Source organism: Carassius gibelio, chromosome B3, assembly GCF_023724105.1.
Source record: "Carassius gibelio isolate Cgi1373 ecotype wild population from Czech Republic chromosome B3, carGib1.2-hapl.c, whole genome shotgun sequence".
Taxonomy (NCBI): Eukaryota; Metazoa; Chordata; class Actinopteri; order Cypriniformes; family Cyprinidae; genus Carassius; species Carassius gibelio.
The window spans coordinates 22,526,722-22,546,194 of NC_068398.1; the positions used below are offsets into that span (position 1 = coordinate 22,526,722).

Sequence of the window (19,473 nt, forward strand, 5' to 3'; positions counted from 1 at the left end):
ATTGATCCTGGAGGGCCTGTGTCCCTACACAGTTTAGCTCCAACCCTAATCAAACACACTTGAAGAAGCTAATCAAGGTCTTCAGGATACAGGTAGGTTTTTCTTTTTCAGGGTTGGAGCTAAACTCTGAAGGGACACAGGCCCTCCAGGATCAACGTTCCCCACCCCTGCTCTAGACCATAGACTGCATAAAAACATGAACATAGTGTCCGTGACGTCACCCGTGACTCCTGAAGAGCGTTTTTGAAGCTCAAACTGTGCAGAGCGAGCCATCGCCATCTTGGCAGGGCGTCACCGCGTGATTCTCCCGGACAATTGAAAATGGGCAAAAAGGCAGGAGCTGGTTGCTGAAGCCACGCCCACCTAGCATGACTACAATGTCAGCAATGGCAATCCACCTGTCACTCAAGTGGCCATGCCCTTAATTATGCAGAACTTTAAGGCTTAATATCATTTAAACGGATAAGTGATAAGTTATCAAAAAATTCACCCCCCTCACAGTTGTCATGAAGGGTAAAATTTGCTATATAGACCAAAATCATGTTTTGCACCAGGCTGTAAACATGTCTTTTTCTGCTGTAAAGTTGGACATTTTAACATGGTGGGTCTATGGGATTGACTCCCTTTTTGCAGCCAGCCTCAAGCGGCCAGTGGATGAATTACAGTTTTAGTCAATTCCTTATTGGCTCCACGAGAGAGAGCGGGAGATTGCCGCTCGCTATAGACACTTCTTTGTGATGACAGTAGCATAAAACAATGAAATAATATTCTGTAGCCATATAAAAACAGCTGTCATGTGCGTGGGTAAAATTTACCCACTGGTGCTTTTATGTACACAGCGACCTCTGGCGGTTCTAGTGTTAAGGTCATGGAGGGGTCTAGACAGTCTCCAGACCTCAATCCTACAGAAAATGTGTGGAAGGAGCTGAAACTTTGAGTTGCCAAACGACAGCCAAGAAACCTTAAGGATTTAGAGAGGATGTGTAAAGAGGCATGGACTAAAATCCCTCCTGAGATGTGCCCAAACCTGGTGACCACCTAAAAAAAAAAAAAAAACGTTTTACCTCTTTGCTTGCCAACAAGGGTTTCTGCTAAGTCATGTTTTGCTTGGGGATTAAATACTTATTTCACTCACTGAAATGCAAATCAATTTATAAACTTTATATAATGTGTAATTTAATATATATATATATATATATATTGTCTTTCTGCTAACATGTCTCATTTAATTCAGTATGTTACCTTACTTTGTAATTAATTGTGAAATTAACTAGTAACTTCTGAGTGAAAATAGTTTTTCCATCCAAGATAAATTATAAAAAATATTATTACAGTAGTTCAGAACTATTGTAATAGTTTTATAGCTTGTTCATTAATTAAAAATAATATTATTACAGTCAGTTATTTTTTAATAATAACAATAATAATATATATATGTTTTTTAAATATGTTCTTTTTCTATTTATAAATATATTTCCCAACCCAGATGTCCAATATTTTCCTACTAACATTTTTACATTTTTACATTCTCTCAAGAAATATCTTTAATATATCAAGAATACACAGTATCTTGTAATATGAGAAAGTCACATATTTTTTACCATAAGGTATTAAAGATTTGAGATGACAAATAAAACAAATGAGTAAAATCTTCATAAAGTTAGATTTTTTTGTGTCAGATTTTGAATTTACATTTTTCTTTATCCTGATGAAGGCCTGTGGTTGTTTTTAAGGCCACAAGTGTTGCTGTTGTTCTTTTGTTTTAATCTGTACACCTTGTTGAGTTGGTAAGATCCATTTTTTAGTGGTAAGATTCAGTGTGTGGCTATTTCCTGTTGTCTCAACTCTGATAGGAAATGCAATGCATTCCATACAGGTGTGAAACCTTCATTGGAATGCATCAGGCAGCTAACGCAATAGATTTTAGAGGCATCTCATTGACTGGAATGATATCTAGGTGCTTGCTTTTCTTTTAAATTGGAATCAGTGATGGAACAGTTGGAATATTAATGCTTTTCTGAGTCGTTTAGCATTTATGGAGCTATGGCAAAGCAACATGAGTCCCATTGTGGACCTCCTGTAGTGTTCTATCTTCTCTGTGGTGCATTTAATAATTGGTACTCATTTTCATTCCTGCCACCCTAGTAGTTCAGCAGCTGGGTAATTACTGCAAGCCAGCTTTAAGACTATGCATGTCAGAGCATTGTGTGTGTGTGTTTTCCTCAACATGTTCACCAGATAATTCTACCCATATCTGTCGGTCTCTCCACTTGTTTCGAAACTATATTTCACAATTCACTTATTAACACCTTGCATTATTTGTAACACACAATATCGTGTTACATCACGTTCACACTCAAATTGCATCCCTCTAGAAATGCTTGCACTCAAGGAGTGAATTTATCTCTGTCCGGGAAGAGCTTGATCCCATTTGCCCCGGGGCGACAGAAGGCTGAAATCTCTGGCCAAGGCCTGTCATAATAAGACACTGACATGATGTCCAGATGTAATCTATGGGCTACTAGTTAAGCTCATTGTGCATTGCTTTGAGGCAGACCTGCTCAGACCTGAACATCTTTTTATGCAGCACTGGAAAAGAGGATGTTTCTTATACATTGACATAATTAATCAGGAGACAGAGTGCTCCCTCAATTAACACTGCAGGGAAAAGTGGAATTGGCCTCTTTTTGTATGTTGTGGCAGATTTAAGGACCTTTGTGGTGAGCAAACAAATGGTGAGGCCTTTAATGAGCAGCAAGAATCAGACGAAAAAGCTCCGAAATATAGTAGGAACGACGGTTATTTTAAGTAGCGAGGTAATTGATGATCTTACAGGAGAACATGGTGAATGGAAATGGAGGATGTGGAAATGGATGGATCATTTAGAGTTTGCTAATTGATTTTGGGCTTCATTAAAGGTTTAGTTCACCCCAAAATTTTAATTGTCATAATTTACTCACCCTCATGTCATTTCAACCCGACTTTCTTTTTTCAGTGGAAAATAAGAGAAGATATTTTGAGAAATATTTTTCTCTGTGTGTGTCCAGTCAGTGGCATCCAGTTGACTTTCCTTTTGACCACATTGATTTTAGATTGTATGGAAAAAAAATGGTTTTACAGGCGACAGTAAGTCTGATACAGGTTTGAAATGACAAAGAAAAATAAACATTGGCAAAATGTAAAATGTTCAAAGTAGTAGTTAGATTGCTGTAACATGTTGAGTGTAAGGCTAAATCTTGCAGAAGTTTATTGGGAGATTGCTTCAGTCGGTGTGTGATGTCCGTAATGGTTTGCATCAAGATTTCGTTCTGTCATATCTCATAAAACATAACGACGGCGGAGCCGGTTTGTTTGCCTGTACACGCTAAAAGTAACAGAAGAAACGGTACCATCTGTCCTCCTTTTAGTAAGACTGACTGGCTCCGAAGTTCAGCGCAAACATCAGACATTTTGATATAATTTGCCAGCTGCTGGGTTAGCTGGCGTTTGAATTCCAGGTGCCGTGGCGGGTTGGTTGTGTGAGCGGGTGAATGAATGAGCAGGGCGTGTCTCCGAGCAGTAGCTGATGATTACAGGGAGTGGTCTCTGGAGACGAGTACTCCTCCGATTGTTCCCTACCTCACGCTGCCACTAAAATGAAGGCGAGTCCCTCCGGAGGCTCTTTGCTCTTTTGCAATCTTCGTAAGGAAGTGGCAAGCTAATTAATGATATGCTAATGACTTCAACGCAGCATCCCTTCGCAAGACTTTCTCAATATTGATGTACTTGGATCCGCTGTTGTGTTATACCATGGATGGAGACGTCAATGAAACCCATGCGGCTCACAGTTTAACGGACCTAGATTTTTTTTTCTCCTGAAAATATTATTGAACCATGTCATTTTATATTCGTTGACTTTACTAAAAATAAACATCTAATTTTATCTTTATGACGCACATTTTCCGCCACATTCTTTGTTATCGTTGACAAAATCAAAACATGCTTTGTTAGTTCATATTTTTGTCAGTTGATTTTCTTGGATTTGAAATGGTTCTTATGGAATCTCACAATCCACTTATTATAGAATGTTCATGTGAATGTAACACATAAGCAGACTGAATCCCTTTTACGTCACGGTAAGGTTTTTCATTACTGGTTGGAATCTTTCTTTAAAGGCTGTATCTTTTCATTTTTTTGTTTTCTTTTAACTCACTCGAATCAAGACAGCGCCATGCTCAGCCGTGCAGGACTTTCAGAGCTCCACATATTAAGCGGTTAATTAATGGACTCCTGTCTACGCGCTTCAGATCGGATCCGTGGTGGAGGAGGCCCGCACGTCAGCTCTGATGGATCGTGGATCCGTCAGCTCCGAGGCTTTTCCTGTTGGTCGGTGCTGAACCGTTACTGCATGTGACAGCCCCTGGTCCTGTCAGAACGAATCGCCCCCTCCTCATGGGCTCTGCAGCAAAGAAAAGTGACACGTTAATGGAAACTAAAGCACTCTAATGGCAGTGCCTGGTGAAAGCACGGGGAAGTCATCCATGGCGTTTGCCCCAGCTCTCTAAGATGTCGCTCCGAATCGCCGTCTGGGCATAAAGAGCGCACGCCCTCGCCCCAGCCCTGTCCGCAACCCTTCCCCTATCCCTGTTTGTACAAACATCCTTTTAATGCGTTGTTGTTTTTTTATAGCCCATATATATCTGCTCTGGACCTTTGGGGTTTCGATTATGAGCCGAGGAACTAATTAGTAGAAAGACACCTTAGCATTATTTGTTATGATTTTAGGACACACAAACATCTAATTAGCACTTTACCGCTGGCCTCCATCTTTTCTGAGCGTTTGTCTTCTATTTAAAGGATATTCGGTTTCCATGGTTTTTATATATGGGAACACTGGAAAAGAGAAAAAAAAAAGGGGAAAATAGAAAAAGACGAAAAGGCACCGATTCTCTCTTCATTTTCTCACCCTCGCACGTTTCCACAGAGGTGATTAACGGTGAGATGGGATTGTTTTTGTTGCCAATTAAAAAGACAGCAAAGTCTTAATGCATTGCAATGAGCGCAGATCAGCAGCTGCTGTCAAGCCAAAGCTGGGGGTGGACAGCTAGCGTCTCTGCAGCTTCTGCTCTAGGTAACCAGCTGTGTGGAGGTGCTAAGGATCGCTTGCCTCGTCCCACCCAGTAATCAATTTGCAGGCCCCTAGCGCAGACAGCAGCGGGGGTAACAAACGACTCGCATTTCTGTTGCTTCCAGACGCACACTCAAGTGCTAATGAAAGGCAGTCTCAGCTGCCATGCAATCTGCCTGCACTCCTCATTGCCCCCGAAAGTCCCCCATGCATTGGGCCCATTGTCTCAGTGCCGCCGTATTTTTGCCGGAGCCCCATCTGTTTCCGTAATTACTGTCATGTAAACTGACTTTTCCAAATTGTGCGATGTGCAAAGTAAAAGAGCAGCAAGGAATCTCTGATTAGCCTCCCGATGCTGATAGTCGCTGATGCGGCCGTCTGTGGCGTTTGGAAAAGTGTCACATAACAGGAGACGGACGGTTTGAATTCCTATGCAGTCCATGACCGCGCCAGACTTCATGCCCGCCGTGATCCCGCGTCTTCTATTTCCAGCCCCGAATGGAGAAAATCTATCGCTCCTATTCGGTTGTGGCATTTTTTATTTTATTTTCCTTTTGGAAATGATTGGACAAGATGCCTGCATTCTCCACCAACCGGGAGAAACAAACAATACTATATACAATGAGTCTCAGCCATCACAGCCCGAACGCCTGGCTCATCGGTTCCCGCTCAGCCCAGCTAGATAATGGCTGATTTTTCTGCACAAAACCCATAACACTGTGGCTGAGGATGTTAGCCATCATCCTGACTTAGGATTTACATTAAGCAAGCCGGGATCATAATAAAAAATAACACTAACAATGACCAAACCGGCTCCCTGCAATCCACCTCCATGTGAATTCATCAATCTTCCCTACACGTTCAGCACCTGCTGCAGTCCTGTCAACTTCCTGACACGGGGTGGAGGCAGCCAGTCCGTCCTTATTAGTCTGTCAGCGATGGTGATGCTCACATCGGGTGCACAGGCTGAAATGGAGCCCAGGCCTGTAGCTCTGCACCCTGCTACTGAAATACACCCAACCTGATCCTAAATGACAATGTGGCAAGCACTGCCACAGCTCATTTACTCAGACACTCCATGGGATCTTAACACGCCAAAAGTTGTGTCGCACCACCAAAAGCTGCCGTGGTTCGACGCAAACATCTGAGGGATGTGTTGTTTGTCATATGTGTGTGGATTTTCTTTGGTGTTTTGCCCTCTAAGTGGGACGACAAGGTGATATTAGTTGTCGTTTTGATAGAAAATGTCACAAGTACGTGCTGCCTTGTTGTTTAGCAAAACACATCTCCATCTTTGACTTTCCTGTTTGTGCGCCTTTGAGAGCTTGTCATTAATAATTAAAAAAACATAATGGAAACAACCAACCATGCTGCCTTTTAACAGGAGAGTCAATTTGTTGCGGTGTGGTGGGAGGCAGGCTGCTTTTAGAAACAGTTCATGGGGAGGGATTTGTATTCGTGTTTGTCATATCTAACTGATAACTCCACAACAGAGCGTCAAGCGTGTATTGCAAATGAGCAACGGCAAAGCAAAATAAGTATTAAGGATTAGCCACTGACAAGGATTTGTTTCCCCCTCTTCAGGTGCACACATGTATGTAGCAGGCCCTTCTCATTAGTGTAGCATGGCACACAATAACAGTTATTACACCAAGCTCACTTTTTCTGTCAGTAACTGAAGCTATAAAATGTCTGTGAAATTCAATCTAAACAGTAAAAGCTTGAAATAACCATGAACTGTTTTCCAGCTCAGGGTATGATTAAATTTTCTTCTCACCTTAAATGGTTTCTTCCTTATTCTGGGGTGTTTTCTATTGCTGTTGTGCGGCTATATAAAAGCAATGATTGTGGAAAACGTTTAACTGGGGTAATACTATATGTTCAGGTCCTTCTAAGTGGAAGAGGAAGACTTTTTCTTGTTGTTTTGGTCTAGTCCAAAATCTATCAAAAGCTGTATTTATTTACTTTCTCGAATTGCTTCTGGTCTTATTGTACATTATTATAATGTAAGGGTGGAAAAAGTATAACTCTCATCAAAAATGTAATAACTTTTTCCACCTCTGCTGATGTAACCCTGGCTGTGGGGGTGGGGAAAAAAAATATTCACCAATAATATCATGGCTCACTTGACACACTTCCAGCAAACCTCAATGGATACTTTGAAGCCCCGCCCTACATGACTTAATACTGTATTCCATTTCACTAAGAAATATGTCTTAAAGGGACAGTTCACCCAAATCAAACATTCTATATTCCTTTAATAACACTCATATCACTCCAAATCTCGTTGACAAGGTATTTTGAAAAATTCTGAGTGTCTTGTTGTTTCTTATTTTATATGCAATTTCACTGCATTTCATTGTTTAGACAATCTTCAGTCGAAACATTATTCTAAATACCTTCTTTATGTTCCTTAGAAGAAAAAGGCAAACAGGATTGGAACAACCACGAGTAAATAATGACGTAACTTTTATTTTTGCATTAACATTCGTTTTCATTTTATTGCAGACATTATGAATCCAATTACTTGTTTTGTTTTGGTTTTGATGCCGTTAAGACCTGATGTAGAAATAAGTAACCCAAAAACTTGACCAGTTTACAGCATGGCAAAGATCAGAGCTTTCGCCCATTTCATTTTTAATCGAATCGTGCTATTATCGTGACATTAGGCTGTTCTCCGGTACCATACAGTGCAAAAGAAAAAAGCACACAAGCTTTAGAAACGTTGTTGCCTCCCTCCCCCCCTTCCTGCCCATCACAGACAGACCAATAACACAATGTACACAAGAAATCTGAGAGAGAGCCATCACTGACAAACAAAGAGATAAACGAGGTTTCTCTCTCTCAATATGCAGTCCCTGCTTATTTATTCAGTAAAGGCGAAGACAACAGACGCACTGCAAAGGGCAACCATGCCTCATCACATGTCAAAGGCACAGTGACACGCAGTGAAATAAACACTACTATCTGCGATGAAATGCTGGCCGAATGCTCTTTTATTCCTTAAAAAAAAAAAAAAAAAAAAGATGCACTGGTTGACGGTCCAGTTAATATTTTGTACTCTGTAACATCAAGACAGGAAAAAAAATGGAGGAATTCAGGAGGAAAGGCCGAGAAGACGTCTATGGATGGGGAGGGGGTTAGAAATAGTCTTGCCTTCAGGCTATGAGTGGGGTGGAGAAGAAAAAGAGTAAAATGGAGCAAAGCAGTCTGCTGCCCTCTCCATAATACATGTCTGCCGGCTCCTCAGAAGCCCTTTTTAATTACGGCCCCTCGTGCAACATAGAAAAACATTGATTTTTATGACTCTGCTCTTTTAAAGTAACAAGGATATGAAATCATATTATGGATTTGCGAGTCACCTTAGGTTGTAACGTGGTGCAAAGAGGGAGGGAAGAAGATTAAAGAGAAAGAACATGAATAATTCACATTCTTTTCCCCCCTACTGTATATCTTTGCACTTTCTGCTTAGACCTTGGTCTGCTCATCGGTTGAATATCAGTTGTATTTAACATTTAACAGCTGTTAATGAATCTACAATAAAGGCCTTGCTGCTGATAGGTAGATAAGGGCCAGAGTGGTTTTAAAAGAAGTGTGATGAACAATACATTTAAACATTTGTGTGTGCTTTAATGAATTATTTAGAACCTCACATTTGGCCTAGTGTGCACACAAATGTTCTTTTATGATTCAGATAAGCAGTTACTCTTATGTGTTGCCCTTATATGTCGCTGTCTCAGTTTGCTCAGTGAACCTTTTTTTTCTTCTTTTTTGTGCAAGGCTTCCTTTTTAGCAAATAGTTACTGATATGGCTCATCCAAAGTCATTTCATTTCTTTGTATTTTAAAAAGACTATCAGCACATTTGTCAAATGATTAGTTCAAAATAAAATAATATTTAATTATTATTATTTAATTCCTTTTCACTGTAGTGCACAAACTACTTGCATTATTTCTGGAAGTACACATTGAAAATCAGTCATAATGTGGGAGTGTGTTTGTGTGTGTGTGTGTGTGTGTGTGTGTTCTTTTTTTATCCTCAAAGACAAGCATATTTTGATGCAGTAGCTTAAGAGGGCTTCTGGATCAACTACATTGTAAAATAGCCAATCTGTTTTAGCCAATTTATTTATTTTATTTAAATAAATTTTTTATATTTATTTATTTGTAGGAGGAGTGCACTTTCAGTTTTTCATTGTCAGTATTTTTATACATAATATATATATATATATATATATATATATATATATATATATATATATATATATATATATATATATATATATATATATAAACATATTTTTGAAACAAGTGGTCTAATAGCAAGTTACCATAGTTACAATAGTCCTTATAACATTTACATATATACCACATTTTCATAGAAAATAGGGTTACCATGGTAAATTTAAAGCACATACAGTATGTAAACATCTAAAGTTTTACAGAGATGCAACCTTTATGGATAACTCAAATGTTTTGGGCTCATAATAATAATAATTATGATTTTAAAAAATATATAAAAAGAAAGTAAATTTGTGTAGCCTACTATGTCCAACTGAAATACATAGTGCTGGGTAATATTGTAAGACATAATATTGAATAGTCCCACCCTGCCCCACAGCTACCCATTAAAGGGTTAAACTGTTTACTTATTCAATTTTACACTATACTAAATAAGAAGACATGTTTTACTCAACGTGTTATAAGAGAAGCTTCATCCAGTGATTATAAACAATAAATAATAGTAAATAGCCAAGTGTTAGAAGTGATATCATTTCAGTAAATCAGGTATTAGGTTGGACAGGTCTTCCTTACAGCACAAAGCATTACAGGCTGACATGAAATGATTTTAATGGAACACAAATGTGATGGCAGTTTGTTTACGTGCTGAGAGTTTCATTTCTATATGCGCGCTTTATGCGGCGCAATAATAATAAATTATAAGGACAGTTCAGTTTCACGCAAGAGAAAAAACGAAGAGATTCCACCACCCCCGGTAAAAAAAAAAAAAATGAAAGTGTGATTTAGGATTGGCCCCCGCCCCGCATCACTTCGCCTCGGAGATTCAGATGCTGCTCAATGAAACAGACGGTGCGCCCGGACTCTTCTGACAGCGAATGGAAAATCACACGCGCTTCAACTTCACTACGTCCAGTCACCAACTCTAGTATCTCTTGCCCGTGATTGAGTTCATTTACGAGCGCCAGAAAAGGACTGAATAGAGTTTCGTGCATATTTACAAGGGCTTTACTTAAATCATCACGGACAGGAAAACACGCGTGCTGTGTTTTCGCTCATCGGGACGCTCGCGCTCAAACATCCACATTCACTCATAGCCGGTTATTCAGCCGCGTTTGCGCAAACTCCACTGGCTGCTAAAAGGCTTCATAACAGCAACCGATCCTGCTAAAGCAGTCTTTAACACCCCTTGAAACTCGGCGGACAGGACAAGACGAGCAGACGCAAACACGATGCAGCATCCCCTGACGGGCGGAACGTGCGTCGCCCTGCCAAACGTGGACATGTGTCCTCAGCTCTCCTGTGCCTTGACTTTCATGTACTTACAGCAGGTGAGTGAATGAGCTCCTCTCCGAGCCCGCGGAGTCCAGTGCGAATATGCGAAACGCGGATTGTGGCAAGCCACTTTAGCATGCATATATATATATATATATATATATATATATATATATATATATATATATATATATATATATATATATATATATATATATATATGTGTGTGTGTGTGTATATATATATATATATATATATATATATATATATATATATATATGTATATATATATATATATATATATATATATATATATATATATATATATATATGTATATATATATATATATATATATGCATAAATATGTTTCACTAGTAACGATTCGTTAGATGCCTGTACTTACTCTGGTAAGCTTGTCGCTAGCTACTTCTTCATTAAGCTTTGTTACTATTTACCATCTCAATAGTAACTGTTCACATAGAATAGAGAAAAGTGGGGAACAAAGTATCACTTTTTGACTTTCTCGGTTTGTGTACATCCACAAGGGGTTCAATATATATATATATATATATATATATATATATATATATATATATATATATATATATATATATATATATATATATATATATATATCCACAGTAATTGTACAGTTGTCTAGGATAAATATGTCACTTTGTTTCATAATTACAGTTTATACGTTTTTCATTATTTACCCTCAAGAAATGGAAGTGAAATGTGAGAACATGCCCCCTAGGTGTGGTACATTGTAACAGCTGAGGGGCACGTTGTAGCATGATCATATGACTGCTTAAAATATGATCTGATAGAATGAAAAAAAATATACATGACAAACTAAAATATTTTGTTAATGAATATACAGTACAATGTGCCCCATCTGCGCAACTGGATTTTAAAACAGGTTAGTGTCTTCTGCTAGTTATCAGAGCATTAAAAAACAATCTGAACTGATAAATAACAGGTTGGAGATTAAAATAATATCAGATTAGTCTCAATTTAAATGAATAAAAAAAAAACAGATTTTACTATGATAAAATAAATGTTAAGCGATATCTTCAAAAGATTTTTGAATTTTGGCACACATTTTTTTTACATATATAATGTTGATATGTTAACTAATAAATTCTGTAAATTTTGTTATGCTAGCAAGTGTGTAAATATTCAAGCCACGTGTGTTACAACTAACCCCGCATTACTTTGTGCCCCGCGCTCCCCTATATTCCATGCACTGGTACTGTCCAGACAGTATTACATTTCAGTTGTTACTTGCAAGTTTAATGGAACTGTCAAGTAGCTGTTTGGGCTAATCATTATGTAAGACAAGTGAAAAAGTAGCTGTAACGGTTGAGGTAAGATATTGTGGGCATTACATTGGATAGTTTCTGATAAGCAGGTGACTCTGGGTAAAAGTGAAGTTAATAAAAGTGATAAATAAATAAATAAATAAAAGTGAATCTGGGGCCAGTTGCATAAACTTCTTAGATTAGTTTAAATAAATTAGTAATCGTAGACTCGGTTCGACATGGCTCAGCACCATAGCCACGGCTCGTCACAGTTTGCCTTTCCACTGCAGTTTAGTATGGCTTTAGAGAGGGCAGGATTATTCACATGTCGTTATAGTTGCACCGCCTCTACTGCCACGAGTCTCCATCAAGCTCTCACTGGATCCTCTCCTCTGCTGTCAGCGAGAGGAACATCTGTACTTCCTCAACAGACAACAAAACTTTTTGTTTATTAAAAAAAGGTTTGCTCGTTTAAATCAGTCGCGTCATCTTTGCTAGCTGTGCTTCTATCCGGCCAATCAGTGATCAGCAGAGTTTACATGTCACGTTTTGGTAACCTCAACTGAGGTGGGACTAAACAAATTACCAGGTACTGTACCCAGAGGAAACCCCCCCAAATTGAACCATGCCATGACATTAGTGACTGTCTATGCATCTGGAATATATACAAGTAACTATTAAAGAAATTCGTAATTTGAAAATAGATGCTAGTAAGGAATAAATGTTCAAGTTGCTTGCCACAAACAGTGTGTGTGAGTGTGGGTGTGCAACCAAGTGTAAGTGGAACACAGATGAGATTGGACAGTTTGGTAAGAGGGGGATTTTGTCTACTTGTGTGTTGGCGTTTTGGTCATGGATCTTTTGTTAATCATCTGTCGCTATTTAAGTGTGCACATAATTAATTGAAATAAACATTCTGACATGTCATCTGTTTTGAATCAGCCTTAAAAGTAGTCTATATATAACTACATATCCTAAGGTTGTTTGGAAGAGCATGAGCTGATTTTCCACTTCTTGTAGAGGTAAAACAGTTCATGTGGTTTAACTGTGTGATAAGCAATTCTGCTGACTCTTATGACTTTGCTACATGATATCCTCATGTGCTCAGCATATTGTGTGTGCATGTGTCTAATGGGTTTTTCTTGCTTTAGTTCTCGATTTTTTTGATGTTATTATTATTTTTTTAAATATAATTACTTTTATTAGATTACATTTAAATCTCTTTTATGATTAACTTGGATCATATTGCACAGTAAAAAAAAAAAAAAAGATTTTTAATTTAGAGTCATTAATGTGCTAGACTGCACCCTTGGGCATCTTTTCATCCCCTGATTATCTGATACACTTGATTGTCATCAGTGCCTTTTCCAAACAGTAAGTCGGCTCCTAGAGTGATGACAATTCAAAGGGATTTATCAAATCAGAAGTTAATCTATGGTATTGATCAGTCATCAGATCCTATGTGCCAGTGCATGTCTCTCTCCAGACTCGACGTGCCTGAGATCAGTGATCTCATTTAACTTTCATCTGTCGCACCGAGCCACCATTAACCTTCAATGACATCTCTAACCTTTGTCTTATCCAATAGAAATTGCATTCCGTGTCAGTTTAATTGCACATACATCTGAGTGATAAATATATTTTTTTTCTAACAAAGAGACAGGTTTTATTTCTTTAATCAAGCCAGAGTATATCAGTCATCCATTTCTATGGGAGAACAGATGCTACTTTAAATGTATGAGGCTTCAGTACCAGGTTGCATGAAGCGAAAATCATTTTAATAATTTTTCTAGTTATCATAAAAACTGCTTTCTTTTTATATATCAGTAATTTTGGTTGATACTCCCAGTTTGTATTTGGCAAAATCCCTTTTTCTTTTCTTTTTGCTTGGATTGTTCCAAGATCATCGTGACATAGAGGTTGATTTACTTGATTTTTAGTTTTCTGTTTCTCAAATATTTATGTGCCTGCACAAGCATTTCTGTTTTTCTGTGTGCGCGCGTTCATGTGTGCTGAGTGAACTGGGAATCTGGGTCTTTGAGACTATTTATAGCTGAGATGCAAGACATTTTGAATACATCTCACTACAGCTGGGGTCTCATTCAGGACTAGGTACAGGCGACGCAACTTTATTTTTTTTTCTCGATTTTCTTTCTTTACATGTGGGTCACGTGTACGTGGCATGCAGAACGATGTTGTCTAAGAATAGTTTATGTTTTATAATGTATATCAGCAGGACCTGTAAACTGGAATTATGGATTGTTTGTATCCAGTGGCAGAATTATTTTCATCAAAGCAAATAATTACTTAATAAAACCGGAGCATCTCTTAGTGACAGCTTCATGTTGAACAAAGACGTTTAATTATTTGCTTCTATTAAAAGGCCCAGCAGTCAGAGCATATATAGCATATGTTATCCCTACGTATACGTGTGCTTTTCCCAGCACATTTTTCTAACGCTATTGGTTTGCGTTCACCCTCAGGACTAGGGCGTTTTGTACAGTGCTTGTGTCAGGTTTAAGCAGCTGCCAGATAGACCTCACCTGACCCTTAATGCCGGGGGCGTCTTGTACCCGCTCCTATCTCTCTCCTGCCACAGGACCCCAGCTTGACCTGGGGTGGGCGGTGTGGGAGGTGTGGTCGCCTGGTCTTCACGGCTAAAATCAATCCAGCCCAAAGTCACATGGCTCTAGCTTTCTTTGAGCAGATCTTTTACGCCCCCCATCTCACTCCTCTCTCTCTTTTCGCTGCTCCCATCTGTGCTGACTATGCGTAACTGCTCCTCTCTCTTTCCTTTCCATTACATCTGCTTAGGGCTGTTCATTTATTTAAGTACCCAGCGCACCCATACGCCATCACGCCTCCTGGACCCTTTTGCCTTTCACTGTTTCCTTCTCAAAAGGCTCATGCATCAAAGTAATAAAAAAATAAAAATCGTGATCCAGGTGACGTTTTGTAGTGGTGCATTTTTGTGTAGAATGATGCAAAACCGATTCGATTTGGGGCTAGTCTATTGAACTGGTGTGTGTGCATGTGTATGTATACACTAAATATTTATGTGGCATAATTTATATTTTTTTCTGTTGACTTTTTGACTGTAATTATGTACATAAACATAAATGCTATAAATAAATGCTGTAAATGGTATACTAAATTGAAAGACCATTTTAAAATTAACATATACTTCTAAATTAATCATAAATGAATTTTGTTATGATGAAAATGGTTTGATTCGGCTGTTATAACTTTTTGTTCTTTTGAAAGACTACATGGAATATTTGTAGTTTAAAATTTATTACTGAGTAAAAAAAAGTCAAATGTAGGGCTTTTTAAAATGTAATAATAATAATAAAAAAAGTTAAAAGTAAAAAAAAAAAAAAAAACGGTTACCAGTTACAGAGCCTTAGATACACTCATATATTCATGAAAATTTTGAGAAAATCTTGAAATCATGATGTTTTTATTTTAAAAAGTTCTTGTTATGTAGTTATTGTTATTGAGTTATTGTTATAAAGTTATTGTTATGTAGCTACCCAATTGAAAAAGTGCTGCTTTATTTCTTTAATGGCTCTTTTGGCTTCAGTGTTTATATAATTTTTCTCCCCTCAGTCCTCAGTCTCATCAAAAGAGTAGTGTTCAGATTTCATTTAAAATCAGACATTCTGCCAAATCAAATTATGGTTAATTTCATTATTTCATTTTTGAAATAGCTTTGGAAATCAATTGCTGTTTTTATTTTTTTATTTTTTCAGGTAAGCATGGCACATAAAATGACTGATGCTGATTTTCAAAAGTATTTTAAGCGTCAAAACTAAAGTGGAGACGATTAAGAGCTCGGGTCTGAGAGTGAACCTGTCCTTTCATTGTGCTGGGGGAGGTTTCTGAAAGGGCAAATATGCAGAGAACGATACAAGCATGTTCAAACAAAGACAGTGAATTTAACATTTAACCTTCAATTTGAGAACCACCCCCTCCATAGACGCTGTCGTTGTGTGTGTGTGTGTGTGTTTTGTTTTCAGAGCTAATCTCTCATCTTTTCGATCAAGATGCATTAAAAGCTAACCAGAAAGTTGAATTTGTATTTTTGCATGGCATTGAAATCTATATCCTTGGCTCTTTGTGTAGTGCTTCATTTATTCCATCCACTTCCCATCTCGCAGCCCTCAGCGAGTCGCTGAAATGAGAGATTGGTCATGTCATCAAGTCCTGATGAGTTTTCAAACCCTTCAGTAAGCATTGACAGGCAGGTAAAGGCCAGGGCTATTGCGCTTGTCATGGGCCATGACTCTAAATGATCACATCCTTTTGTCTGCTCTGTTTGCATGCTCATAGTGGAAGTTGCTTATTGCTTGAATGCAAACAAGAGGGTAGTGAATGTCCTAGGTCATGTGTGCGTGTTGTGCACCGGTGCATGGCCCTCTGGGAGAGAGAGATAGAGCGCAAGGCAGAGGAAGAATGAGGTGGGAGATTGCTGAGGGACGAGAAAGAGAGTAAGAGAGAGAGAGGCAACGCGTGTAAAGAAATGGGGGCGGAGACCATCTGCCGGGCCTTGTGCTCCTGTTTGTGTGTTGTGTGTAGAAGAGTGATTAGTCTCTCACGTTCATAATAATGTCTGTTTGCTTTTGCAGCTGTTGCACAATTGACCAATTCTCTCCTTGTCCCCTTTTTTTATTTTTAGTTTTTTTGCATGTCCGCAATGCAAAGGCACCCTCTGTTCTCTGTGAGCATCTTACAGTTCATTTGAAGCGTCTTTATAGTGTCGGAGGTTTTGTTTTATTTCTGGAAGACTGTTGCGTGTGAAACAGTATTTTTGTGAGGATGTCGTACTCATGACACGTGCTTTGCTCATAGAATTGTTCTGTGGTCAGCCCTCATCCCTGCCAACTGATTCTGAAATGTGTCGAGAGATAGAAACTGACAGTTTTGGGGAAATCAGTTGTCCAAAAACGTGCATTAGTGTGAAAGTTTGCTATTAATGCACGTTGTATGAAAAGGGGTGCTGTCACGAATGTTATGTCCTTTTTTAAAGAATTTAAAGCAAATAAAGAAAAAGGAAGATAGTTGTAAAATAAATGTCATATTTTGTAAAGTAATGCGTTTGAACTAAACGGCTATGTTAAAGTTTCTTTTTTTCAAATTTATTTATAAATTACATTACATTAATTACTTAAATGATATAATATGAGATTTTCAATTCACTACGGCAAAATTTGACTAAAAACTTGAATAGTTTGCATCCCTGAATGGATATTTCCTTACATTTTTATAAAACAGTTGCCAAATGTTAAATATTACAACCTACCTCACACTCTTTCAACCTTCAGTTTGGCCATATCCAATAATTGGTGATTGTCCCACTAAATGTCTATGGTAGTTAAAGCACTGCTCCTTTTTATTTTTATTTTTTTTTTATATGAAGATTACATTAACTAGTTTAGTTAAGCATATCATCTCAAACTGCAGTCACATAACTGCTGTACATTTTTAGTTGATGTACAAGTACTTTCTTTTTTAAGTCATAACCATAAATACGGAAAAATATTTGTGAAAAGATCTGCTATCTGTACGAAGGTTGTTGCTCGTTCTACATTTAGAAGGGCCTTCTGCCTTTTAGTACTCCCTCAAACAATAGCATCTACATCTGCAAGACTGAAGACGGAGAGCAGGAGGGAAAGATGCGATAGACTGATTAAAGCAAGGCAGGAAAGCGTCGAGAACAGAAGCAGACGGAGAAAAGATTGAGCCGAAGCCCCGTAATGCGCTCGCGTTCGTGTTTGTCTTCTGGCTGCCTGAAAGTAATTATCCAGCTGCTGAGCGACCGGGCTCGAGCGATGTTTTATGAGCTTCTGTGTTTAACACATCCAAATGAACAAATGTCAGCTCCCGTCGTGCTGGTTAACTCTGTCCAGCAGGGCCTTCACTCAGCTGTGACAGGCCTTGCTTAATGTGAGCGCTCCCTGCTCCTGGTCAGTCAGCAGAGGCAGTGAGACCGGAGCCCGATACGGAGGAGGTGGAGTTGGCATGTTGAGGGCTTGCTGTAGATTACGGCCACTGTAATTGCTCTGAAATGGAACTGCATCCCAGCCAGCAGGCAGCTCATTAGAAACAAACCCCAACATATCAAGTGAACCTCAGGGAGCTGTGGAGAAAAAAAAAGAAAAGGAAAAAAAGGCAAAGAAAAGCAAGAAAAAACCTGCATCACCAGCTTCCACGTCTACAGCTGTGTCTATACAGTTCCTAAAAAAGTTGTTCAATTATTTGGATCGTCGGGAAAAACTGGGACAGTTTTGTTTTTTGTTTTTTTGGAGGGGAAGGAGAGGGGGAGGGGCTGCGGTCTCATTAATGTGAATCAATATTTAATCAGATGCACAAATGTGGCACAAATGACAATATCAGGATTGTTAGCGTTTAGCCTTTTTTTTAATTCAAAAATGTAATCCAGTTGGTGTTAATTGTGAGTCTCCAGCGAAACGGTGTCAGTGCAGGGTTCACGTCTCACTGGCTCTCGTCTGATTGACAGTATCCTGGAGCCGGGGGTCTGCGTTGGGCTCCTCCCCAAGCTGAGGCCGTGAATATAGCCTGTTCTGCTTATACGGTAATTAGACAGGGAGCGATCGCTCCACTGCAGCGCCCTGCCCAAATTCAAGCCCGCTCAATGGCCTCCAGCTGAGCCAAGATCTCCGTGTTTTGATCTCGGCTGCTTCTTATATTTGCTGATCTCACAAACATACACAGGGGGTGATGTATTAGTTAGTCAGACTGCAATTTCTAATGAGGAGTCATCATAAAATGCTGCTTCAAGCCACCGAGGAGAGGTGGAGGATATTGTCGGTGCGTTTTTGTTATGAATTTACTGTGGAATCTTTCTCCCGGCGTTCTCCCTCTTCCTTTTCTCCGCTTATCTTATTATTTCCTACTATTTGTCCCTTTAGTGCTTTCTGACTTGATTTGTTCCGCAGCAACCCTGAGCAGTGCAGAAAGCCAAGAGTTTGGACGTATATTGGAGGTTATAAAAGACTGAAGGATGAGTGAAGTTATCTGGGCATGGTTTGCTGATGATTCGTCACACGGTTCACACGCCGGCCATCTTGGTAACACCCTGAGTGCCGATTTTCTGTGATGGTCATTTATTTTGGTAGGCAAAACCCCAGAAATTAGTTAGCATTTTAACACTTCTGGTTTCCACATTGGGTTTTTGGTTGCCTAAAATAAGATCTGTGGTTAACACAAGCTCAAAATATTTTATTGTTTAATTCTACAACATATAATACATCAGTAATAACCCTTGTGGATTTTTTTTTTCAACTTTACTTGAAAAAGGCTGTTGCTAACAAGAGGCTAAATGGCTAAAAACATTAAATGTCATCAGACTGAAAAGGAAAATGCATCTACTCGCTAGTTATCTTTTACACCCTTCTTGTACATTGTATTTAGAATGATGCACTTGCAAACTTTTTTAAATAAACACTGTCATGCGATCTTAGTGTTATTTGTTTATATACCCTATATTAAGCTTCTTACTTCTGCCATTTGCATTTGTCTTCAAAA

General features: G+C 38.7%; 1 protein-coding gene across 5 annotated transcripts in view; it reads left to right on the plus strand.

Annotated features, from left to right (window-relative positions):
• rbfox1 (RNA binding fox-1 homolog 1) overlaps positions 1-19,473 on the plus strand; it is a 257,241-nt gene that overhangs the window by 124,393 nt on the left and 113,375 nt on the right. The window contains exon 1 of one of the 5 annotated variants that reach the window (XM_052552765.1): positions 10,170-10,676. The exons of 3 other annotated variants lie outside the window; for them this stretch is intronic. In XM_052552765.1, coding sequence (XP_052408725.1) covers positions 10,578-10,676 — 99 coding nt within the window. In that variant the 5' untranslated portion in view covers positions 10,170-10,577. Of the gene's footprint in view, positions 1-10,169; positions 10,677-19,473 lie in introns of those variants that run through there. One more of the 5 variants, XM_052552760.1, reaches the window with a different exon arrangement.